The sequence below is a fragment of the Apium graveolens genome, chromosome 8 (genome assembly GCF_009905375.1).
Source record: "Apium graveolens cultivar Ventura chromosome 8, ASM990537v1, whole genome shotgun sequence".
Taxonomy (NCBI): domain Eukaryota; kingdom Viridiplantae; phylum Streptophyta; class Magnoliopsida; order Apiales; family Apiaceae; genus Apium; species Apium graveolens.
Window position 1 is genome coordinate 207,438,449 of NC_133654.1, and position 20,764 is coordinate 207,459,212.

The 20,764-nt window shown below is 34.9% G+C and overlaps 2 protein-coding genes across 2 annotated transcripts; one reads left to right on the forward strand and one right to left on the reverse strand.

Moving 5' to 3' along the window:
- Positions 1-260: 260 nt before the first annotated feature.
- LOC141680283 (uncharacterized) lies at positions 261-1,361 on the forward strand. The gene has a single exon (XM_074486551.1). It carries the CDS (start codon positions 261-263, stop codon positions 1,359-1,361), a length of 1,101 nt encoding a protein of 366 aa, XP_074342652.1.
- Positions 1,362-9,873: 8,512 nt separating this feature from the next.
- Positions 9,874-10,626, reverse strand: LOC141680284 (uncharacterized). Its single transcript, XM_074486552.1, has one exon. The coding sequence runs from the start codon at positions 10,624-10,626 to the stop codon at positions 9,874-9,876; it is 753 nt and encodes a 250-aa protein (XP_074342653.1).
- Between the last annotated feature and the right edge of the window lie 10,138 nt (positions 10,627-20,764).

A 20,764-nucleotide genomic window follows, 5' to 3' on the forward strand; every position in this document is an offset into this window, starting at 1 on the left:
CTAAGATGGGTTGTTATCAATGAATAGCATATATTTTAGTCTCTGAGACTTAACTAAAATCATGTTCTATTAAACTTGTTGATTAAATGCATCATTATGTGTAATATATTATATTTGTTTAAGTGAGTATATTTGATAAGTGATAATCTGTTTCTTTCGCAAATTATTTGTTATCTTGTCATAAAAAAATTATCGCATTGCATTATATTTATGTGCATAAATATTGATGTTGATTCGAGTTTTGTTTATTTTTAGTGAAAATGTCGAATCTTACGAAACTTGAGTTTAACGCACTTGATGTCACCGGCAAAAATTATTTGACATGGATTCTTGATGCTGAAATCCATCTTAGTGCAATGGGTCTCGGTGACACCATAAAAGAGGGAAATAAGACCTCTGAACAAGACAAGGCAAAGGCCATGATATTTCTTCGCCATCACCTTGATGAAGGCTTGAAAACTGAATATCTGACTATTAAAGATCCATCAACTCTTTGGAAAGATCTCAAAGAAAGATATGATCACCAGAAAACGGTGATACTTCCTAAAGCTCGCTATGATTGGCTACACTTGCGATTGCAAGATTATAAAAGTGTGAGCGAGTATAACTCTGCCATGTTCAAAATTACATCTCAATTGAAATTATGTGGCGAGAATATCACCGATAAAGATATGTTGGAGAAAACATATTCCACTTTCCATGCCAATAATATGCTCTTGCAACAACAATATCGTGAACGTGGATTCACGAAATATTCTGAGCTTATTTCTGTGTTGCTTCTTGCTAAACAAAATAATGAACTTTTGCTGAAAAATCATCAAGCACGTCCCACTGGCTCAACACCATTCCCTGAAGTGAATGCGGTGACTAATAATGAATATAGAGATAATAAATCATTTGGACGTGGACGTGGGCATGGATATGGACGTGGACGTGGGCGTGGGCGTGCCCGTGGTCATGGATTTTGGCGTGGTCGAGGCCGAAATCAACAAAATCGCCCCCACTTTAAAAGGAAGCCTTACTATCAAAAACAGAAAACAAATGAGGAGAAACCCGAGGGAAGTACAATGGTTAAAAAGGGTGAAAGTACTTGTAGCCGTTGTGGAATGAAAGGTCATTGGAGAAGTACATGTCGTACCTCCAAGCACTTTGCTGACCTATATCAAGCATCTTTGAAAAATGTTGAAACTAATTTCACCGAACAGAATGATCCTTTGGGGATTGCTCATCTTGAAGCACATCTTGGAAGTGATGGCCAAGTTGATCCTTCGGCCTTTACTCACATGGAAGTTGGTGATTTCTTTGAAGATGTCGATGTGAATATGCCTAAATTTGGTGGTGATGAGCCTAAGAATAATTAAGAAAGGCCTTACTTGCTTGTTGAACGTTTTCCTTATTTATTTTGGATTGTTAGTACTTAATTTTTGAACTATGATAATCATCCTTATCAGTTGCTTATGTAATTTTCTTTAATGAAGTACTTGAGATGTTTTACCTCTACTTCTAATTTTATTTTATTTTTCGTGAAGAAATATGGCCAGCAACCTCTCATCATGTGCTATAAAAGATGAGGAATCTTTTTGTTTGGCAGATAGTGCAACCACACATACAATTTTAAAAGATCAAAAATATTTTTCGCATCTAACATTAGCCAAAGCTAATGTAAATACAATATCGGGTGCATCAAATATAATTAAAGGCTCCGGAAGAGCAAGTATAGTGCTACCTAATGGTACATGTTTGTTGATTGAAAATGCACTATTCTCCACCCGATCAAAAAGAAATCTTTTGAGTTTTAAAGATATACGCCACAATGGCTATCATATTGAGACAACAAATGAACTTGAAAGTGAATATTTGTGTATCACGACTACTATCTCAGGGAGGAAACATGTGATAGAAAAACTCCCATCATATAATTCTGGATTATATTATACTTTCATAAATCCAGTTGAGTCACACATGACTATTAATACAAGATCTGTTGACCCGAAAAATTTTATTATATGGCATGATCGTTTAGGCCATCCGGGTTCAACAATGATGCGAAGAATTATTGAAAATTCAAATGGACATCCACTCAAAAACAAAATTGTTCCATTGTCCAAAGATTTTTCATGTGTTGCTTGTTTTGAAGGAAAATTGATAACAAAACCATCCCTTGTGAAAGTTGCAATCGAATGCCCAAAATTTTTGGAGCGAATTCAAGGAGATATATGTGGACCAATTACCCCATCTAGTGGGCCATTTCAGTACTTTATGGTACTCATTGATGCATCAACAAGATGGTCACATGTTAGTTTATTGTCCACTCGTAATGTTGCTTTTGCACGACTCCTTGCTCAAATAATTCGATTACGAGCACAATTTCCTGATTATAATATAAAGAAAATACGATTGGACAATGCAGGAGAATTTACATCCCAATCTTTTAAAGATTATTGTATGTCTATTGGGATTGAAGTGGAGCATTCTGTTGCCCACACACACACTCAAAATGGTCTTGCCGAGTCTTTCATTAAAAGGCTACAACTAATTGCGAGACCATTACTTATGAGAACAAATTTACCAACTATTGCCTGGGGACATGCAATATTACATGCGGCTTCTTTAGTTCGGTTAAGACCGACTTCTTATCATAAATATTCCCCACTGCAACTGGTAAATGGTCAAGAACCAAATATCTCTCACTTGAAAATTTTTGGGTGTGCTGTTTATGTTCCAATATCCCCTCCCCAACGAACAAAAATGGGACCCCAAAGAAGATTAGGGGTATATATTGGATTTGATTCTCCCTCAATTATTAAATATTTGGAGCCCAAGACTGGTGATTTATTCACGGCAAGATTTGCCGATTGTCAATTTGATGAGACAATTTTTCCTGCATTAGGGGGAGATAAGACAAAATTTGAAAAAGAAAAGCAAGAAATTTTGTGGAATGCAGTGTCCCTGTCTCATTATGATCCTCGTACAAATCAATATGAACTTGAAGTTCAAAAGATTATCCACCTACAAGAAGTCATAAATAGATTGCCTGATGCATTTACTGATGTCAAAAATGTGACAAAGTCACATATACCAGCTGTTAATGTTCCTTGTAAGATTAAACTTCCTGAAGAAGATAATAAAATCATGCTAGCAAATGAGTCTAAAGCACGCCAGAAGCGTGGAAGACCTATTGGATCCAAGGATAAAACTCCAAGAAAAACAAGGAGACTTGATAATAAAGCTGGAACATCAAATGACATCGTAGAATTGATGATCACTGAAGAAACGTCTTCCAAAGATGATCAAACACCTGAAATTGTTGACAATGAAGAGATCTCGATAAATTATGTCATTTCAGGAAAGAGGTGGAATAGAAAAGAAATTGTCATGGATGATATATTTTCATATGCAGCTGCACTTGACATTTCTGAGGAAATCGAGGATCATGAACCTAGATCGATCTATGAATGTAAAAGAAGAAATGATTGGCCAAAATGGAAAGAAGCTATTGAAGCTGAACTGAAATCACTTGAAAAACGCCAAGTTTTTGGACCTATTGTCCAAACACCTGCAGGTATAAAACCCGTCGGATATAGATGGGTATTTGTGCATAAAAGAAATGAGAAAAATGAAATTGTGAGATACAAGGCACGCCTTGTTGCTCAAGGTTTCTCACAAAGACCGGGAATCGATTACGAAGAAACTTATTCCCCGGTAATGGATGCAACAACATTCAGATTTTTAATAAGTTTATCAATTCTAGAAGGGCTCCCAATGAATTTAATGGATGTTGTAACTGCCTACTTGTATGGATCACTCAATAGTGACATTTACATGAAAATCCCTGATGGGTTAAAAATGCCTGAAGCATATAGTTCAAGACCCCGAGAGATTTACTCAATTAAATTACAGAGATCATTATACGGATTGAAATAGTCGGGTCGTATGTGGTACAATCGTCTCAGTGAATATCTTTTGAAAGATGGATATACCAATAATGTAATATGTCCATGTGTTTTTATTAAAAGGACAAAATTGGGGTTTACAATCATTGCAGTATATGTTGATGATTTAAACATCATTGGAACCCCAGATGAACTTAATGAGACGATTGAATATTTGAAAAAGGAGTTTGAAATGAAGGACTTGGGTAAAACAAAACTATGCCTTGGTTTTCAAGTTGAACATTTATCTACTGGAATCTTTGTCCACCAGTCTTCGTATATTGAAAAGATTCTTAAACGGTTTATTATGGATAAGGCATATCCTGTGAGTACACCCATGGTTGTACGATCATTAGAAAAGAATAAGGATCCATTCCGCCCAAGAGAAAAGGGAGAAGAACTTCTTGGTCCTGAAGTACCATATCTTAGTGCCATTGGTGCACTAATGTATCTTGCCAATTGTACACGTCCTGATATTGCATTTTCTGTCAACCTTTTTGCAAGACATAGTTCTGCTCCAACTCGAAGACATTGGACTGGTGTGAAACAAATATTTAGATATCTTCGAGGAACAATGGATATGGGTTTATTTTATTCTAAAGACTCAAAAGTGGAATTAGTTGGCTATGCAGATGCAGGATATCGGTCTGATCCACACAAAGGAAGATCACAAACAGGTTATGTATTCACATATGGTGATACCGCAATATCTTGGCGGTCTACAAAGCAGACTCTTGCAGCAACTTCTTCGAATCATGCTGAGTTATTGGCGCTACATGAATCTAGTCGAGAATGTGTTTGGCTAAGGTCTTTGGTCCATCATATTCGAGAATCATGCGGTCTGTTAGTCAATAAAGGAAGCCCTACTATTTTATTTGAAGATAATGAAGCATGCATAACTCAGACTCGAGAAGGTTACATTAAAGGTGATAGGACAAAGCACATCGATCCAAAGTTCTTCTTTACCCATGAACTTCAACAAAGGGGGGAAATTGATGTTTGTCAGATTCGATCATGTGAAAATCCAGCAGACTTGTTCACAAAAGCACTTCCTACATCTTCCTTCGAGAAGCTGGTACACAAGATTGGGATGCGTAAATTTCGAGATCTATGCTGATTTTTATAGTCGTGTTAAAATGAGGGGGAGATATAATGCACTCTTTATTACACGTGTAACACATGTACTCTTTTTCCTTCACTAGGGTTTTTCCCACAGGGTTTTTCCTAGTAAGGTTTTAATGAGGCATGTTGTTTATACGAGTCATTCAAGGGGGAGTGTTATATATTTGAATGACTTTTAACCTTACAACTTACCCCATTAATTCTCACACCCTTTGGCTTTTCATTTTACACCCTTTGGCTTTTCATGCTACTTGTAACCTACAAACTCTAGCCCTATATAAACCATTGTAAGATATGTGATTGATATATGAAATGAAAATCTTCTCTATTCTCTTAGTAATTTTGTTCTTGTAATGCTCTCTATATAATATATTCTATATTAGTTTGTAACACAAATAGAGTTGTATACTTGCTCGGATTTAGTAGTTAAAACTAATTCGAGAACCAGAAAAGAATTTTCTGGGATATTTAAGATTTTTTTTACTTTACCAAGATGATACCTCACAACAATTATGGCATTACAATGATAAAATGGACTAAATGGTTGAAAGTTGTTTCTTTTTGTTTATTCAGCTCTACATGACCTCCGGGTATATAGGCTGGCACAACCTTATGTTATAAACTTTTCCTATATTCTTATTGTTTTTGGCTGCCAATAAACAAGGAATTGAACAAAGCATAAATGACTTTCTTATTTTCAGGAAGGAAATAAGAATTTTAAAATTTTTGACTTGGATCCTGGAATCCAGTACTATAATACTGGAGGCTTCACGTGAAGACCCTTGACAATGCATATACATCTTCTTAGTACCTGAGCACTTTCCAAAAACCTTTCTTTAGTTTCTTATGCCTTTATAATCCTATGTAACTGATAGACTTGTTACAATATTAGAATTTATAAGAGAAATTGTGGTAGGAATAGAGTATAGGAAAGCAAAAAATTATAGTAAATCAATACAAGTTTCATACCCTCTTCAAGATATTTTTGTTGCTGCAGTTTTGTTCTTTTGGTAAAGTAAAGCAGGTTCATTCTTTTTCAAAGTATAGCAGATTTGTTTATTTTCAGGTTTTTGTTTAGATTGAGGAAGAGTCTTGTAACCATTTCTCCTTCTATTCAATTTTAATAGTTTCCAGTAATCCTGTGGAAGTGGTGAGTTTTATGCAGAGAAAAAAGAAATTTGATTCTTTATATAAATATTTCTTTGATAAATACATTTTCTATAGCCTATGCGAGAAAATCTTTATTTGTATTCTTGGAACTAAAGTACACATTCTTTATTATTGCAGGTACTTGTTAGAACATAATTGTTGGAAATTATTATGGAAGACTAGGAGTAGTAAAACTTACTTACCGTAATGGCCACAATATCATGTTACTCAAATGTCACTGGTTTGATATCACAAGAAATGTGAAAGTGGATATGCATAGAATGACAATTGTCAATGTCAAGTCCCAACTTGATGCATAAGATATATTTGTGTTAGATAGTCAAACTTTACAAGTTTACTATGCTCCTAATATCAACAATCCAAATTCTTCTTGGTACACGGTGGTGACGATTAAGAACCCTCCTCGGAATGAAATTACATTATGTATTGACGATGCTTTGCAACAAGAGGAGTCCAATGCATCAATGTCGCATGTAGAACCAATAGTTATTTACAATCTGACAAATTTTTTATTGATGTCACAAATTTTGAAACTGATAATAAGTATGTGGAGGATAATGAGGAAAATATTCCGGAAAAGGAGAAAGATGATTCTAGTGTTGACCAGAGTAGTGATAGTGAAGAAGATTGGTCATAATTTTGTATAATTTGAACATTTTTTTTTCTTAACAAGGTATTGACAATTTTTTTTAACTTTGTAATAGCATATGGTGTTGATTTTAATTAGTTATTTTTTGGTTAAAAGTTTCTAAGTAGTTATTGATTCGTTAAAACTATTGTCACCTGATAGTCCAATTAAAAGATATCAACCACTTTAATGATGAAATGACCTATTAAACCTTTCAAAATTATGTTTATATACTAGTTTTTGGTAGAGCTAGCAATTTTATCTAAAGTAATAATTATATATTATCTTTATTAGTTTTTTTTGTTTTTACTTTCTGACAGAAAATAAAACAATATTTGAGCACCCATATCGCCCTACATACACGGTTACAACCTTATTCCACTAACCCACCTCTTCACTTATCTATTTATGAGTATCAACTCTCATCATCTCTTCTTCAGTTATATATTAAGTATCAAGTCTCATTATCTGAATTATTGATTCCTCTTTAAGCGAATTTATTGTTTTAATATCAGTTTTTCTGTGTTTGAAATGGTTAATAGAAAGTTAATTGGATTTGTTATGGTGGGTACAAGGTCCACTCTTGGGATAGGTATAATGGAAGCTCAAATTGGGCTAAGACATTCTCTCTATTTTACCTCTTATTGTTGTTTCTTATGCCTTAGTGGTTCCTAATAGCTAATAGCTAATTGTTGTTAATTTTTTAGTTTAGGTTTATAAGTGTTAGTTTCATTTTTTAATCTATTGCAATAATGAATACAGACCTATGTGAATCATCTTGTATACACTTAACTTAAACTCAAATTCTTTTACTAACATTTATACCATCTTTGTTTTAGTAAAAAAATTCCTTGTTCTCATTTGCATCACTATTTTGTATGTTTATCATACAACTTTGATAATTCTGAATTTTTTTTATCAGATTTTAATGATGTCTATAATTTGTGTATGGTCTTTACTGGCTCTAATGGTGGTAACAGTGACAAGGCGTGGGGCAGGAAGTGGGGGTGAGAGGGGAAACAGAGGTGGCAGGGGAAACTATGGTGGTAGGGGAAATGGGGCTACGGTTGATGGTGGTGAGGGAAGAAGGGCAATAACAGGGGTCAGGACAGTGGGGACGATGCTAATAGAATACCTGTTACTACTGTTTTTGAAAGGGCTAATAGATCTGTGTCAACCGGGAACCATCCCGATGTCCCATTGGATTTGGAAGGTCAACCAAAGCTAGGAATTGTATCATTTATTGTTGTGAAGCACGGGTGCATGTGCGGGGGTGCGCGGTACAGAAATACAAGAATTCGGTAAATTTCAAAAAATGGGGATACGGGTGCGGGGATACAGCAAATATTAAAATATTTTAAATATATATTATAAATATATATATATATATATTTAACAATTACTTAGGAAATGTAAATAAAAGACATCAAATATTTAACAATTAGAAGTAGCATTCTAATTCAACTCAAATCCACAAGTTCATCATCATTAAGTCTTAACAAATGAAAGTCAAATTAATATTACTAAATTTAAACTAAACATCATCATTTTGATAAATCATCTGTTTCATCTCGGGCTCATCAAGAGAAAGACTAGCTATCTCAAGCTCCTCGGCACGGTCAAGTGGATCAAAGTGATCACCACCAACATCACACAACTTTGTCTCTCCCTTCAAATAAAGGTCAATTTTTCTAGAAATGAGTCAAAGGTTGGTGTGCACATAAACCAAGTCTTCCGCCCGAGTTGGTAGTATCTTATTCTTTCTAACCGAATGAATAAAGGAATAAGTACTCCAATTTCTTTTACAACAAGATGAAGAACAAGGCTGACCCAATAGCTTCAAAGCTATTTTTTGAATATTTGGAGCTGAAGCTCCATGAACAAGCCACCACATCTTCGGATCCATAGTGCCTCTATCTTCAATGGAGTCAGCATTACCGAAGATATCCATCTGTCCTGAAAATCGAGCATACTCAATACTTACAGCTTTTCTTGCCTCCCTATCCGGAAAATATCTCTTAATGCATTTATTTCTTTCTTGAGATAGCTCAATATCTTGATGAGGGGAAGACGATTAGGAGCTCCATTAAGCCAATCATAACTATAATACCTACACAAATCAAATAAAATCCATCAATAATTGTAACATGAAAATGTGACTCTATCTAAATTGATTTAGAGGTTATAAATTTACCTTGGATTGAGTGAATGTGCAAAGCAATTAATTGGTGAAGAACTATTAGTCCATCTAGCAATAAGAATCGCATAAACTACATTATAGAAAGAAGATTCTTCAAAGAGCTCTTTCTTCTCATGCCTATATATGTTATTCTTCACTTTCTCAATCATATCATCCCACATGTCATTAACCAAGTGCAATGAAGGCTTATCCGTATAAGAGAAATGCAGCATATCATATATAGGAGCAGTGAACTCAAGAATGTAATCAACGCTATCTCACCAATATTCATCAAATATTGTCATCCTCATGACTTGAGCTTTCGGGAGATCATATTCACGGTAAGTACTCCACTCCTCACAAAGAACCAATCTTTCAAGAGCACGTTTTAGAAGTTTGAACCTCCTAAGCATGATAATGACATATGCAAACCTAGTCTCAGCAACACAAAGAAGCTTCAAGGGAGAAAAAAGGTTGAACATAGTGTTGACCATATTATGATTAAGAATGAAATTCTTAATCAACATTGCAGCACTAGCTACTTCTGTAATCCAATGGCACTAATCATACACCTCTCTACTGGACTAACTATTTTTGGCATCACAAATATTTTTTAATGCCAAATTAAGAGTATGCACCACACAAGGAGTCCAAAATATATGAGGAAATGAGGCCTCATTGATCATACCTAATAATAGACTCATGATTACAATATAAAACGAAACATAAAAAAGCAGATGATGGACAATTCATAAAGCAATGAATGATTTTACTTTCATACCTGCAGCCTTGCAAATAGGAGCATTGTCAGTAGTAACTTGAACCATATTTTGAGGTCCCACCTACATGATCACCTGTTGCATCAAGGTAGCAAGGTGAAATTTATCTTTGACTTTACCTTCACAATTAACCGCTTTCAAGAACATAGAACCATTTTTCGTAACCGCCATAAAATTAATTAATGGCCTTCTTTGAGTATCACTCCATCCATCTGAAACTGTACTCGCCCCTTTCTCTTTCCAAGTAGTCCTGATTGGAATAAATAACCTCTCAACATTAGCTCTTTCTTTTTGCAAAAATGTGGTACATAAAGCATTGTAAGTGGGAGAAATATAGCTTGAAAGGTTGAACTTGGAAGCCATTGTATATGACTTATTGTAATGAGGATTTCTAGCATAGTGAAATGGCAAGCCCCGGGAATACAATGCTCTTGCAATCTCGCTATCCAATTGTGCTCTCAAGTCCATATTATATGCTTTTTGAATTGGATTATTGCTTTCAATTGCCTTCCTTTTTAATCCATCCATTTGCAACTTATTAGCTCCCCCTCCCCAAGCACTACTACATAATTGAGTTTGAGATGAAGGAGGTAGTGAAATGTCAATTGGTTTCCTCCTTTCTTCCTTCTCCGCCAACTCCCTTTGCAACTCACAAAAGATTTGTGGAGTGATTTTGGCACAAATTTGAACTAGACCTTTTATTCTCATCAAATGTGCTTTTACTCTTGAATATGAGCCCGTGAATTTAAAATTACAAAAGTTGCATTTGATTTTTGCATTTCTGCTCCTTCCACCCGATTTTGCAGTTTTAGTCATGTGTTTCCATAAAACATCAACACCTCCTGTAGGTTGGCTTAGAGAAGCCCCGGTAGTTGCTATGGAACTTGTTGGTGATTATTTTTCCATTACTACAAAAAATAAAAGCAAAAAATTAAAAATCAAAAAAGGAAAAAAACAAGGCAGAAGCTAATGCATCTTTCTGTCCAATTTTGTAATATATTAATAACACTGTCAATTCAAGGTTTCAAGCATTTTATTACTACAAACATATAAATATATAACAATATTTAATAAATAAAATCACAAAAATAAACATTAAACAACAAAAATAAAATGGACAGTAAAAGTGAGACTGTGAGACTTGTACTAGCCCACAAAATAAAATCCCATCCCAGTTAACATATACACACGTTACACATAGATATACAGAGAAGACACATCGATGACGAGTCGACCGGATTAGCAGAGAAGAAAGGGAAGAAATGGCAGCGATTAAGAAGACTTGAATGAATAGAGAAAATGAAGAGAAGACTTACGAGTTACGAGAAGAGCAGAAGTTGGCCAGAGAATGTCGGTGCCGAAGATCGTCGGTGCCGGAGAACGACAAGAAGATGAGCTGTGTTCATCGCCTCCTTTCCAATAAGGGCTGGGCTTGTAACTCTCAATTGGTAAGTAATTAAAATACAAAGATCCGTTAGTTTTTTTGTTTGAGTTTTAGTTGATGTAAAATTACAAACACTACCCCTCCCGCACCCCCTTTCCGCACCCCCCGTATCGAGTCTCTGCAAATCGTCGACACGCCACATGGCGCACCACTTACGCACCCCGACGCACCTAGGCATACCCCCGCACGCGTCGTGCACCGCATACGCGATTCTTCATCTGACCCAAGTATCCATGCTTTCCAGATTTACAGGAAAGTAGTAAGTAATTTTTGCTCCACTGTTCCATTCATTATTTCATTTAATTAAAATTTGCACCATTTGGCTTTGCAAATAATGTTGTTTCTACTAGCAAGTCACATTACTTTTAGTGGTATAACTTTATATTATGTATGTTTGTAGAATCAGTGAAAACATTCAAAAGAAGACTTTAAATGCAATAGCGAGAGATCGCTGGCCAAGAGGAGCTGTGGATAGCATTTGTAAGCCTCGTTCACAATTTTTTGATGATGAGTACTCCAAGACTGTGCTTGATGAATTTCAGGTATTTAATATATGTTGAAACATTCACACAGATGACACACACACACACACACACACACATATATATATATATATAATTTTTAAATATACTCTTACTTTTTTTTTGTTTTTTGGCTTAATATTGTTAAAACTTACATTTTTAGTTTTTTTTGTAAAAAGATACTACGACTATGAAGAGGGGGTTCCCGTGAAAGTAGCGCGTTATAAAGTGAAAGTGCATTTGAAGAATAATTTGAAAAGTATGATTTCGTGGGAGTTGAGACAAGCTAATAAAAGAGTTCAGAATAGTGCACCGGGAATCACAAGACTTGATGTGAAGCCTTTGCACATCCAACCAGATGCTTGGAATGCACTATGCGATTCGTGGGATTTTGACAAATTTCGTGCTATGTCAAAGCAAAATATAGAAAACCGAAAGCGGAAGAATTTGTTGCACACTATTGGTGCGAAGCCTTATGTCATTTTGCGGTAGCTAAGTTTTTTTTCCTATCAATGATTTACCGTTGTCAATCTTAAATCTCCTAAAAGGAAAGCATACTAGCCCACAAAATTTTTAGCAGGCCATCTTAAATATCATAACACAAATAAAAATTATAGTCAAAGGGATAAATATGTACACATAGTCTAACATTAAGAGTAAAACAAACTTAATTATAATCCATTTATTTGTCTTTTACCTTCTTATAGGAGTGCAAGAAAAAGGAAAGGAGGAAGCTAACACTCGTCGAATTCTTTGATGCTACCACAAGAAAAAAAATCAGAAGGTCACTTTTTAAATGCCTGAAGCAGCTAATCGTATGCGGGTATGTGTTGTTATCAGCTGCTTATATCAGGCCTTATAAAAATATATATATTTTACAAGGAGAGTAGTCTGTAGAATATGAAATGTATGCTTGAGCTAGTTGATTTCTAAGCACATTATATAACAGCATATAAGTCCGTGTTTGTCAAATTGATCAAACAATATAAAATGGGAATTACAGCTGAACATAGTTTTGCTCTCTAAATTATAACTTTTAGTTATAAATAAGTTCATCTCATAAATACTTGTATAACCACATTCCCTGATTCACAAATGATATTTATTTTAGTCTTACTAAAATTTTCTGCTTTACTTTTTAGGTAGTAGACACTAACGACTTTTTTCTTGTCTAAGTAGGTGTATTTGGTGCTACAAGATTTATCATTAAAAACTCATAAGATAAAATAAACCATCTTTAAAATAAACACAGGGACAATACTATATTGTACAACTTACAAGGATTTACACCAGCACACAATAATATGTAATATAACAAAATCCTCCAAGAAATTATCTAGTATAAAATAATTTTTAGTTTTTATAAAGGAAAAAGATAAAATGATTTTTTTATCATTTATAAAGAAATAAATAAGTTGATTATTTTCTTAAGTTACCTATTATCTTCTATTTCTCATTTTATTTATTTTTTTAGTTGAGTAGAATTTTAATTAATGTTAGAGTCACGTCCATATTGTATTGTATGACTCATGTATTGCTCTATTTTCTCCATTTCTCTATATTTTTTTCATAAGAACGATTATGTTATTCAACATTTTTCCAATATCTATGCACTAAAACTATTTTATTTTCTGTTATGTTTTTCTGCACAAATTACGTGTTGCTTTTTCAGCCTTTTGCTCTCTTATTCTGCATTAACAAAGTCTTATTTTTCTACATTCTGCTCTATTTGTCAATACTTCAATTTAACTTTTCATTATTTTTATGCATTACATTTAAATATTCAATCAGTTTCTTTGAAGTTTATGGTTTAACATAAAATCCTGATAACTCACATTTAGGAATTAGTGGTAGTTACAACTAACTTTAGTTTGATCTTTATATTTTAAATTTTCAGGCTTTGCTGATGAACGGATGGGAGGACTATATGCATAATCATTGTATCAACGAAGCAAACACATCTTCTGTACGACTTCCCCTCCAATTCTTGGAAATATTGACTATTACAGCAATATAGAGGCAATTATATAATGCATTTAGCAAGCCAAGGCCAAGATAACAGTTAACAAAACAAAATATGTAGGTAAACAATATGCAAATCAGTAACTGAAAGAACAAAGAAAGAAACAAAAGTGTACTAATAACCATAGCTTTAACACAGTGATAAACAAATAGAAAAGCAGTGGTAGCCAACTGGTACAATGCAACAAGAAACCAAAATAAAACCAGCTAAGTCGTCAGGCCTTGCTCGAAGCTCTGACTGCTCTTGAAGAGATAATTACCCCCACCTACTGTGTTGGGATGCTTGAAATGCCTCCTCCAGGCTAAAACAGCCCCGGACTTGATGTTCACAGCAACAACAAATCCAACTTCGACTTGCACCTCAGTCACCAGAAAAAATCAGCAGCTCAGAACTTGTATTTGGGAGATAAAAGAGAGCAGAGAGGAGAAGAAGAGAATGTAGGTATGGTCATTTTTCATCAACAACTTAGGCCTCTATTTATAGTAGAGGCTAAGTGTAATTGACCACCCTGACATTAATAGACTTTAATAGACTTTAATATCAGAAATCAAAACTTCTCATTTAATACATAAATCTAAACTGCTGATTTTGAATTTAAATAAAAAGTAACAGCTTTTGTATTTAATCCACACACTAAATCAGTTTTAATATTTTCAATTATAAATATATATTATCAGTTAGATGTCCAGATTCATTGAATCTGACTCAGCCCACTTATAAAGTGACCAAGCCCAATAAAAATAATAATCCAGCCCGACCGATAAATTAATTCTAATTAAAAAAATAAATCACAAATAAATAAAATCCTCATTTTATTTATTTTGAATGTGGGACAAATGACACATTCTCCATTTCAAGATTTTACAAGCTACTAGTTTCAACTCTATTTCTCTATGGATTTCACTAAGAAAATACTTAGATCCATATATAAAAGTTTAAGTTCACATATCATGGAACAACTTTCAATCATTAGATTTTTGGATAATCATCAAGAACATAGTAAAAATTATTATCTAAAATCCATTTTTTCTAAGAATCCCCCATAAATGCATACAAAAATACGATCAGGTTTTTCATCATGACATGTTTTTCAGAGTCGGCACCCTTTCCAGGTTTGAACCCTCCTAAATCCTTTACTTCAATGGCTACCGGATCCAGATGGAATGTTTCACCTTGAATCTTAATCCGTTTAGTATAACTATGTTCCATAGATGATGATAAGTCAATGGCTATGGTGCCAATCTACAGCTTTGAGACATTAATGGTCTTGTCTCGATCCTGTTCGTCGAATGTTTCAAGGAATAACCCTTTCCTCTAATTGCGACCACACAATTACATTCACTTAGCTGGGCATCTCTAGAGATATACTACTTCTATCTTGTCAAATTACTTGATCCCATTAAGAGTTTTAACACTCTTGCTTTTCTAGCAGTGTCAGTACCTTCTAGGTTTAGAGGGGATAGACTCAGGTACAATTGTATCATCAATGTATCAAAGGTACTACCAATTCATCCTTACATCTTGTTATTACCATATTGAATACACTTCGAGGGATCTCCTCTCATGTGTATTGGATTCCCACTATTGATGAATTATGATGGGTTGACAGTCACATCCCCAACCTTGACTTGAGGACCACTGCAGGTTCCAATCTCTTAGTCAAATGATCAACTATATTATTCTGAGTTCCTATGAACTCTATAGCTATATACCTATTAGACACGAAACCCCTTATAGACTTGAGTGTAAATTTGATGTGTTTCTTTGTTTTAGCATTATGCTTTTTACTGCTAATCTTGTCGATAGTTGTTAGACTATCACAATGAATAGCAATAGCAGGAAGCGGTCTGCTTACTACAGGTATCGCAGACATAAGTCCGTGTAACCATTCAGCCTCCGTACCCGTGGCATCTAGTGCACACAACTCAGCCTCAAATGTAGACTGAGTCACTATAGTCTTTTTGCTTGACTTCTAGGATATTGCTCTACCTGCCAAGGTGAACACATATCCAGTCACTCCATTAGAACCAGACTTTTTAGCTATCCAACTTGCATCACTGTACCCTTCAAGCACACCAGGAAATCTCCTGTAGTGTAAACTAAGGTACATTGTGCCTTTTAGATATCTAAGTACTCTATCAAGAGCATCCCAATGAGTTCTATTTAAACAACTTATATATCTAGCCAACTTAGACACATAATATGAAATATCTTGTCTAGTACAGTTAGCAAGATACTGCAAGCTCCCAATAATCTGAGAATACATTAACTGAGACACAGGCACTCCTGAAGTATTCTTGACAAGGGCAACTTTAGGATCATAGGGTGTACTAGCGATTCTATACTGTGAATAACCATATTTCTCAAGTATAGAGTTCTCTATATAATGAGATTGAGTCAAGATTATTCCCTCAGCCGACTGAATCAGTTTGATTCCAAAATCACACAAGCCTCACCCATATCCTTCATTTCAAAATTCCTTTTCAAGAAGTCTTTTATCTCGTTAATAATCTCAATATTGGTTCCAAACAATAAGATGCCATCCACATATAGGCACAAGATAACACACTCACTACCTTTAACTTTGGTGTAGACACACTTGTCACTTTCATTAACCATATAACTGAATGGCAATACAATTTTATCAAACTTTTTATGCCAATCCCTGGGAGCTTGTTTCAAGCCATAGATGGACTTGATTAACTTACATACTTTCCTTTCATTTCCAGATGCAACAAATCCCTCAGGCTGGTCCATATAAATCTCTTCTTCAAGTTCACCATGAAGAAACGCGGTCTTTACATCCATCTGATGGATGATAAGACCATGGACATAAGCCAATGCTATAAGCATTCGAATTGTTACCATCCTTGCCACCGGAGAGTATGTATCAAAGTAATCAATTCCTTCTTTCTGCTTAAAATCCTTAGCTACCAGTCTAGCCTTGTACTTATCTATTGAGCCGTCAAGGTTCAACTTCCTTTTAAAGACCCATTTCCACCCGATAGTAGAACACCCATGAGGGAGATCAACCAACTCCCATGTTTCATTAGAAATAATAGAGTCAAATTCACTCTTCACATCGCCCTTCCAATGCCTAGACTCCGAAAAATCCATAGCTTGTCGAAAAGTTAAATGTTCGTCCTCGACATTATAAGTGATAAAATCACCTCCAAAGTCCTTAACTACCTTTGCACGCTTACTTCTCCTTGGTTCCTCTACTTCCTTCGGAATAGAGCTACTAATAGGTTCCGCCCCCATATTTGTCATCTTTTCAACATGATCAGGAATAAAACTCGATGAGTGACCAGGATCTTCCTCAGAAGTTGCTTTAGGTATTCCAGTCTTCATAGGGTAGACATCCTCAAAGAATGTAGCATCTCGAAATTCAACTATCGTGTTTGCCACTATACCATCTATGTCAGAATTTAATACCAAAAATCTTATAGCTGTAGTGGTTTCAAGATAGCCCAGAAAGATATAGTCAACAGTTTTAGGAACTAATTTCTTTCTCTTGTGTTCAGAAACAAGCACCTTAGCAAGGCACCCCCTCAAACGAAGAAACTTAAGACTAGTCATCATGCCTTTCCATAACACCAAGGGTGTCTTATCCAAGTGTTTTAGATGGACTCTATTCAAAATATGACATGTCGTATTTAGAGCCTCTCCCCACATGTATTTAGGCAACCCAGATTTAATAAGCATACTATTAATCATATCTTTAAATGTTCTATTCTTTCGCTCAGTAACCCCATTGGACTCAGGTCTCTATGGTGGAGTAAATTCATGAACTATACCATTATTTGCATAAAATTCATTAAAAACATTACTCTTATACTCACCACCTCTATCAGATCTCAATTGTTTAAGTACCTTACTAGTTTGTTTTTCTACTTCAGTTTTATATATAATGAATTTACTAAGTGCTTCATCCTTATGTCTAAGTAAATAAACATAACAATATCTACTACTATCATCTATATAAGTAATGAAGTATCTAAGTTGGTCCTTGGTCAACACACCACCAAATTCACAAATATCAGTGTGTACTAAATCTAACAAGTCTGAATCCCTAACAATGTTATTAAAAGGTTTCCTTATATGTTTAGCAGACATACATAGTTGACATTTAGAATTCTTTTCTATGGTATGTTTTGGAATCAACTCTAAGTTCATCATAATCTTAAGAGCACCAAAGTTTAAGTGACCTAGTCTAGCATGCCATATATTCGAGTAATTCAATACAGTTTACAGAAGGAATAATATTATTATTCAAATTCCCCAAAACGGGTTCAACATTAATAACAAATAAACCATTTGACAAGTAACCCTTGCCAAAAAATGTACCAGTATGAATAAGGACTACTTTATTACACTTGAAAGAAATTTCAAAACCACTAGAAACTAAAAAGCTTCCACTTATTATATTTCCACGCATGTCGGGAACATAATGCACTCTGGTCAGAGATAGAATACGTCCTGAAGGGAACTTCAGATCCACGTTTCCAACTCCATGTATTTGAGCATCCCTAGCATTCCCCATCTTTGCAGTCAAGCTATGAATCTGTTGATAAGATACAAATAAACTAATATCAGTACAAATATGCACATTAGCTCCAGTATCTATCAACCATTTATTTGATAGATAGGTTGAAAATATTACAGGGTTGTAGAATACAAACCAGTCAACGTCGTTTCAGATGCCGAAGCCTCACCAACGACCATGTTTGCTACGGGCCCACTTGCAGTTCTAAGCATAGCATTCGCTTGCGCTACCACCTCGGTTTTCTTCGCTTTCTTTGTAGGGCAGTCCATACTCTAGTGCCCAACCTATCCACAAGACCAACATGGTTTATTTTCCTTGGGATTCTTGGCTTTGTCCTTGTCACTCTTAGGTTTATTACAATTAACTTTCTTCACAACAGCCTTTCTTTTCTAGTCCTATAGTTGCTATATTTACCTTCGAGGTACCGTGTTCAGTTGGCATTGCATGTCCCTATTTGGACTTGTGTTGTTCTTGAACCGGGATGTCCAACATAAGGTTGGTCCAGTGATCTCTCATTTATGTCTTTTCAGGGAGAGAGAGAGAACTCTTCCCAAGACTTCGAGAGCTTTTCAATCAGGCTCATAACCTTGAACTTCTCAGGGAGGTCCATTCCAGACTCCTTCAAAGAATGCACTATCATCTCGAACTCATGCACTTTCTCAGTCATGGACTTATTATCCAGCAGCTTGAATTCAAGGAACCTAGCCACAGAATACTATTCCAGACCTTGTGAGTCAGTATTATGTGTCTGGTCCAGCTTCGTCCAGAAGAGTTTTGTGGAGTAGGCATCAGAAGAATAGACATCAAACAAAGTGTTTGTTAGAGCAGCCAAAATGGCCGCCCTAGCCACCCCATCCTTCTCAGCCCACTTCTCAAAATTCTTAACCGTGTCAGCCTTTTCTTGATCTACAACTGGTTTCTCATACTCCACAACCGGCCACAAACCCTTTATAGTCAACCACAATTTCATCATTTTCTGCCAGCGAGAAAAGCCGATGCCACCATTGAATTTCTCCGGTAAACTAGTTAATTCAACGGCTTGTGGAAAACTATAAGTGGTCCAATCAATGACCCCAGCAGATGCATCAGAACTACCACCACCTACGGGAACCTCAGTTTCGCTAACCATTATGCCAAATAATATATAACTAATTATCTCTTCAAGAATGTTGAAAATATTGACTATTACAGCAACATAGAGGCAATTATATAACGCATTTAGCAAGCCAAGGCCAAGATAACAGTTAACAAAACAAAACATGTAGGTAAACAATATGCAAAGCAGTAACTGAAAGAACAAAGAAAGAAACCAAAGAGTACCAATAACAATAGTGTTAGGTCCCGAATTATCACTAAATTAAAAATTCTTTCGAATCTTTAACGGATATAGATTTAGTGTTCGGTTAGTGGTTTCGTGTTCTTGAGGTGAATAGTGTTTGGGAATATAAAACGAGGAACACAAGATATTCGGGGAAGTATATATTCATATATAAATCCGCGAGGGGTGTTGTTACACTCCAGTAAATAAATTAAACGGCTACAATCTATGAAGAACAAAGTTCCTAGCTACTACAAAGATTCACAAATCAAATCCTATACAATGATCTAGCTTTTGTTTGTACTAGGATTTAATTACCGGGTAACGATTATAATGCTCCTAAGAATATACAAGAATTAAATCGGGCATTATAGCGTTACTCCGGTGAGAAGTTAAATAGATATACAAAAAACTTGAGCTTCTCTGTAAATCTTTGCTGCCATGTTCACTACTCTCTTGGGAGAGAAGATGAACAGAATGAATCCCCAAAGATGGCTGAATCTTTCTGCTGCAAATTGTGTAAACTTTATATCCAATAAAATTGTGTGGCTGAGGAGAGAAGCACTCTGTGGCGATCAAGTATATTTGTTCCGTGGCGACCAGGGTGTACACATTTTTCTATGGCGACCAGGGGAGGTACATTTGCCTGTTTATCATAAATCATGAATGTGTGGCGACACAGGAGGATGGGGAAACGCCTGTGGCAACTGGTTATTAACCAGTACATATTAATGTACTTAGTAATCAAAACAACCTGTACACAATTTTGTTTATTTGTTTATTTTATTTTTTTATTTTTTTATTTTTTCTTTTTCCTTTTTCCTTTTTGTTTTGTTTTCTTTTTGTTTTGTTTTGTTTTATTTTTTTTTCTTTTTCCTTTTTTTTTCTTTTTTTTTCTCTTTTTTTTGTTTTGTTTTCTTTTTAAGTTTAAATTGTAACTAAATTAATTTATAAAATAAACTTAAATATAACTTATATAAATAAAATAATTTAGATTTATAAAATAAACTTAATTAAAGTTTATAAGATAAATCAATTATGTTTATTAAATAAATTATATTAAAGTCCTTTAAATAAATTTATTTAATTTACCAATTATACT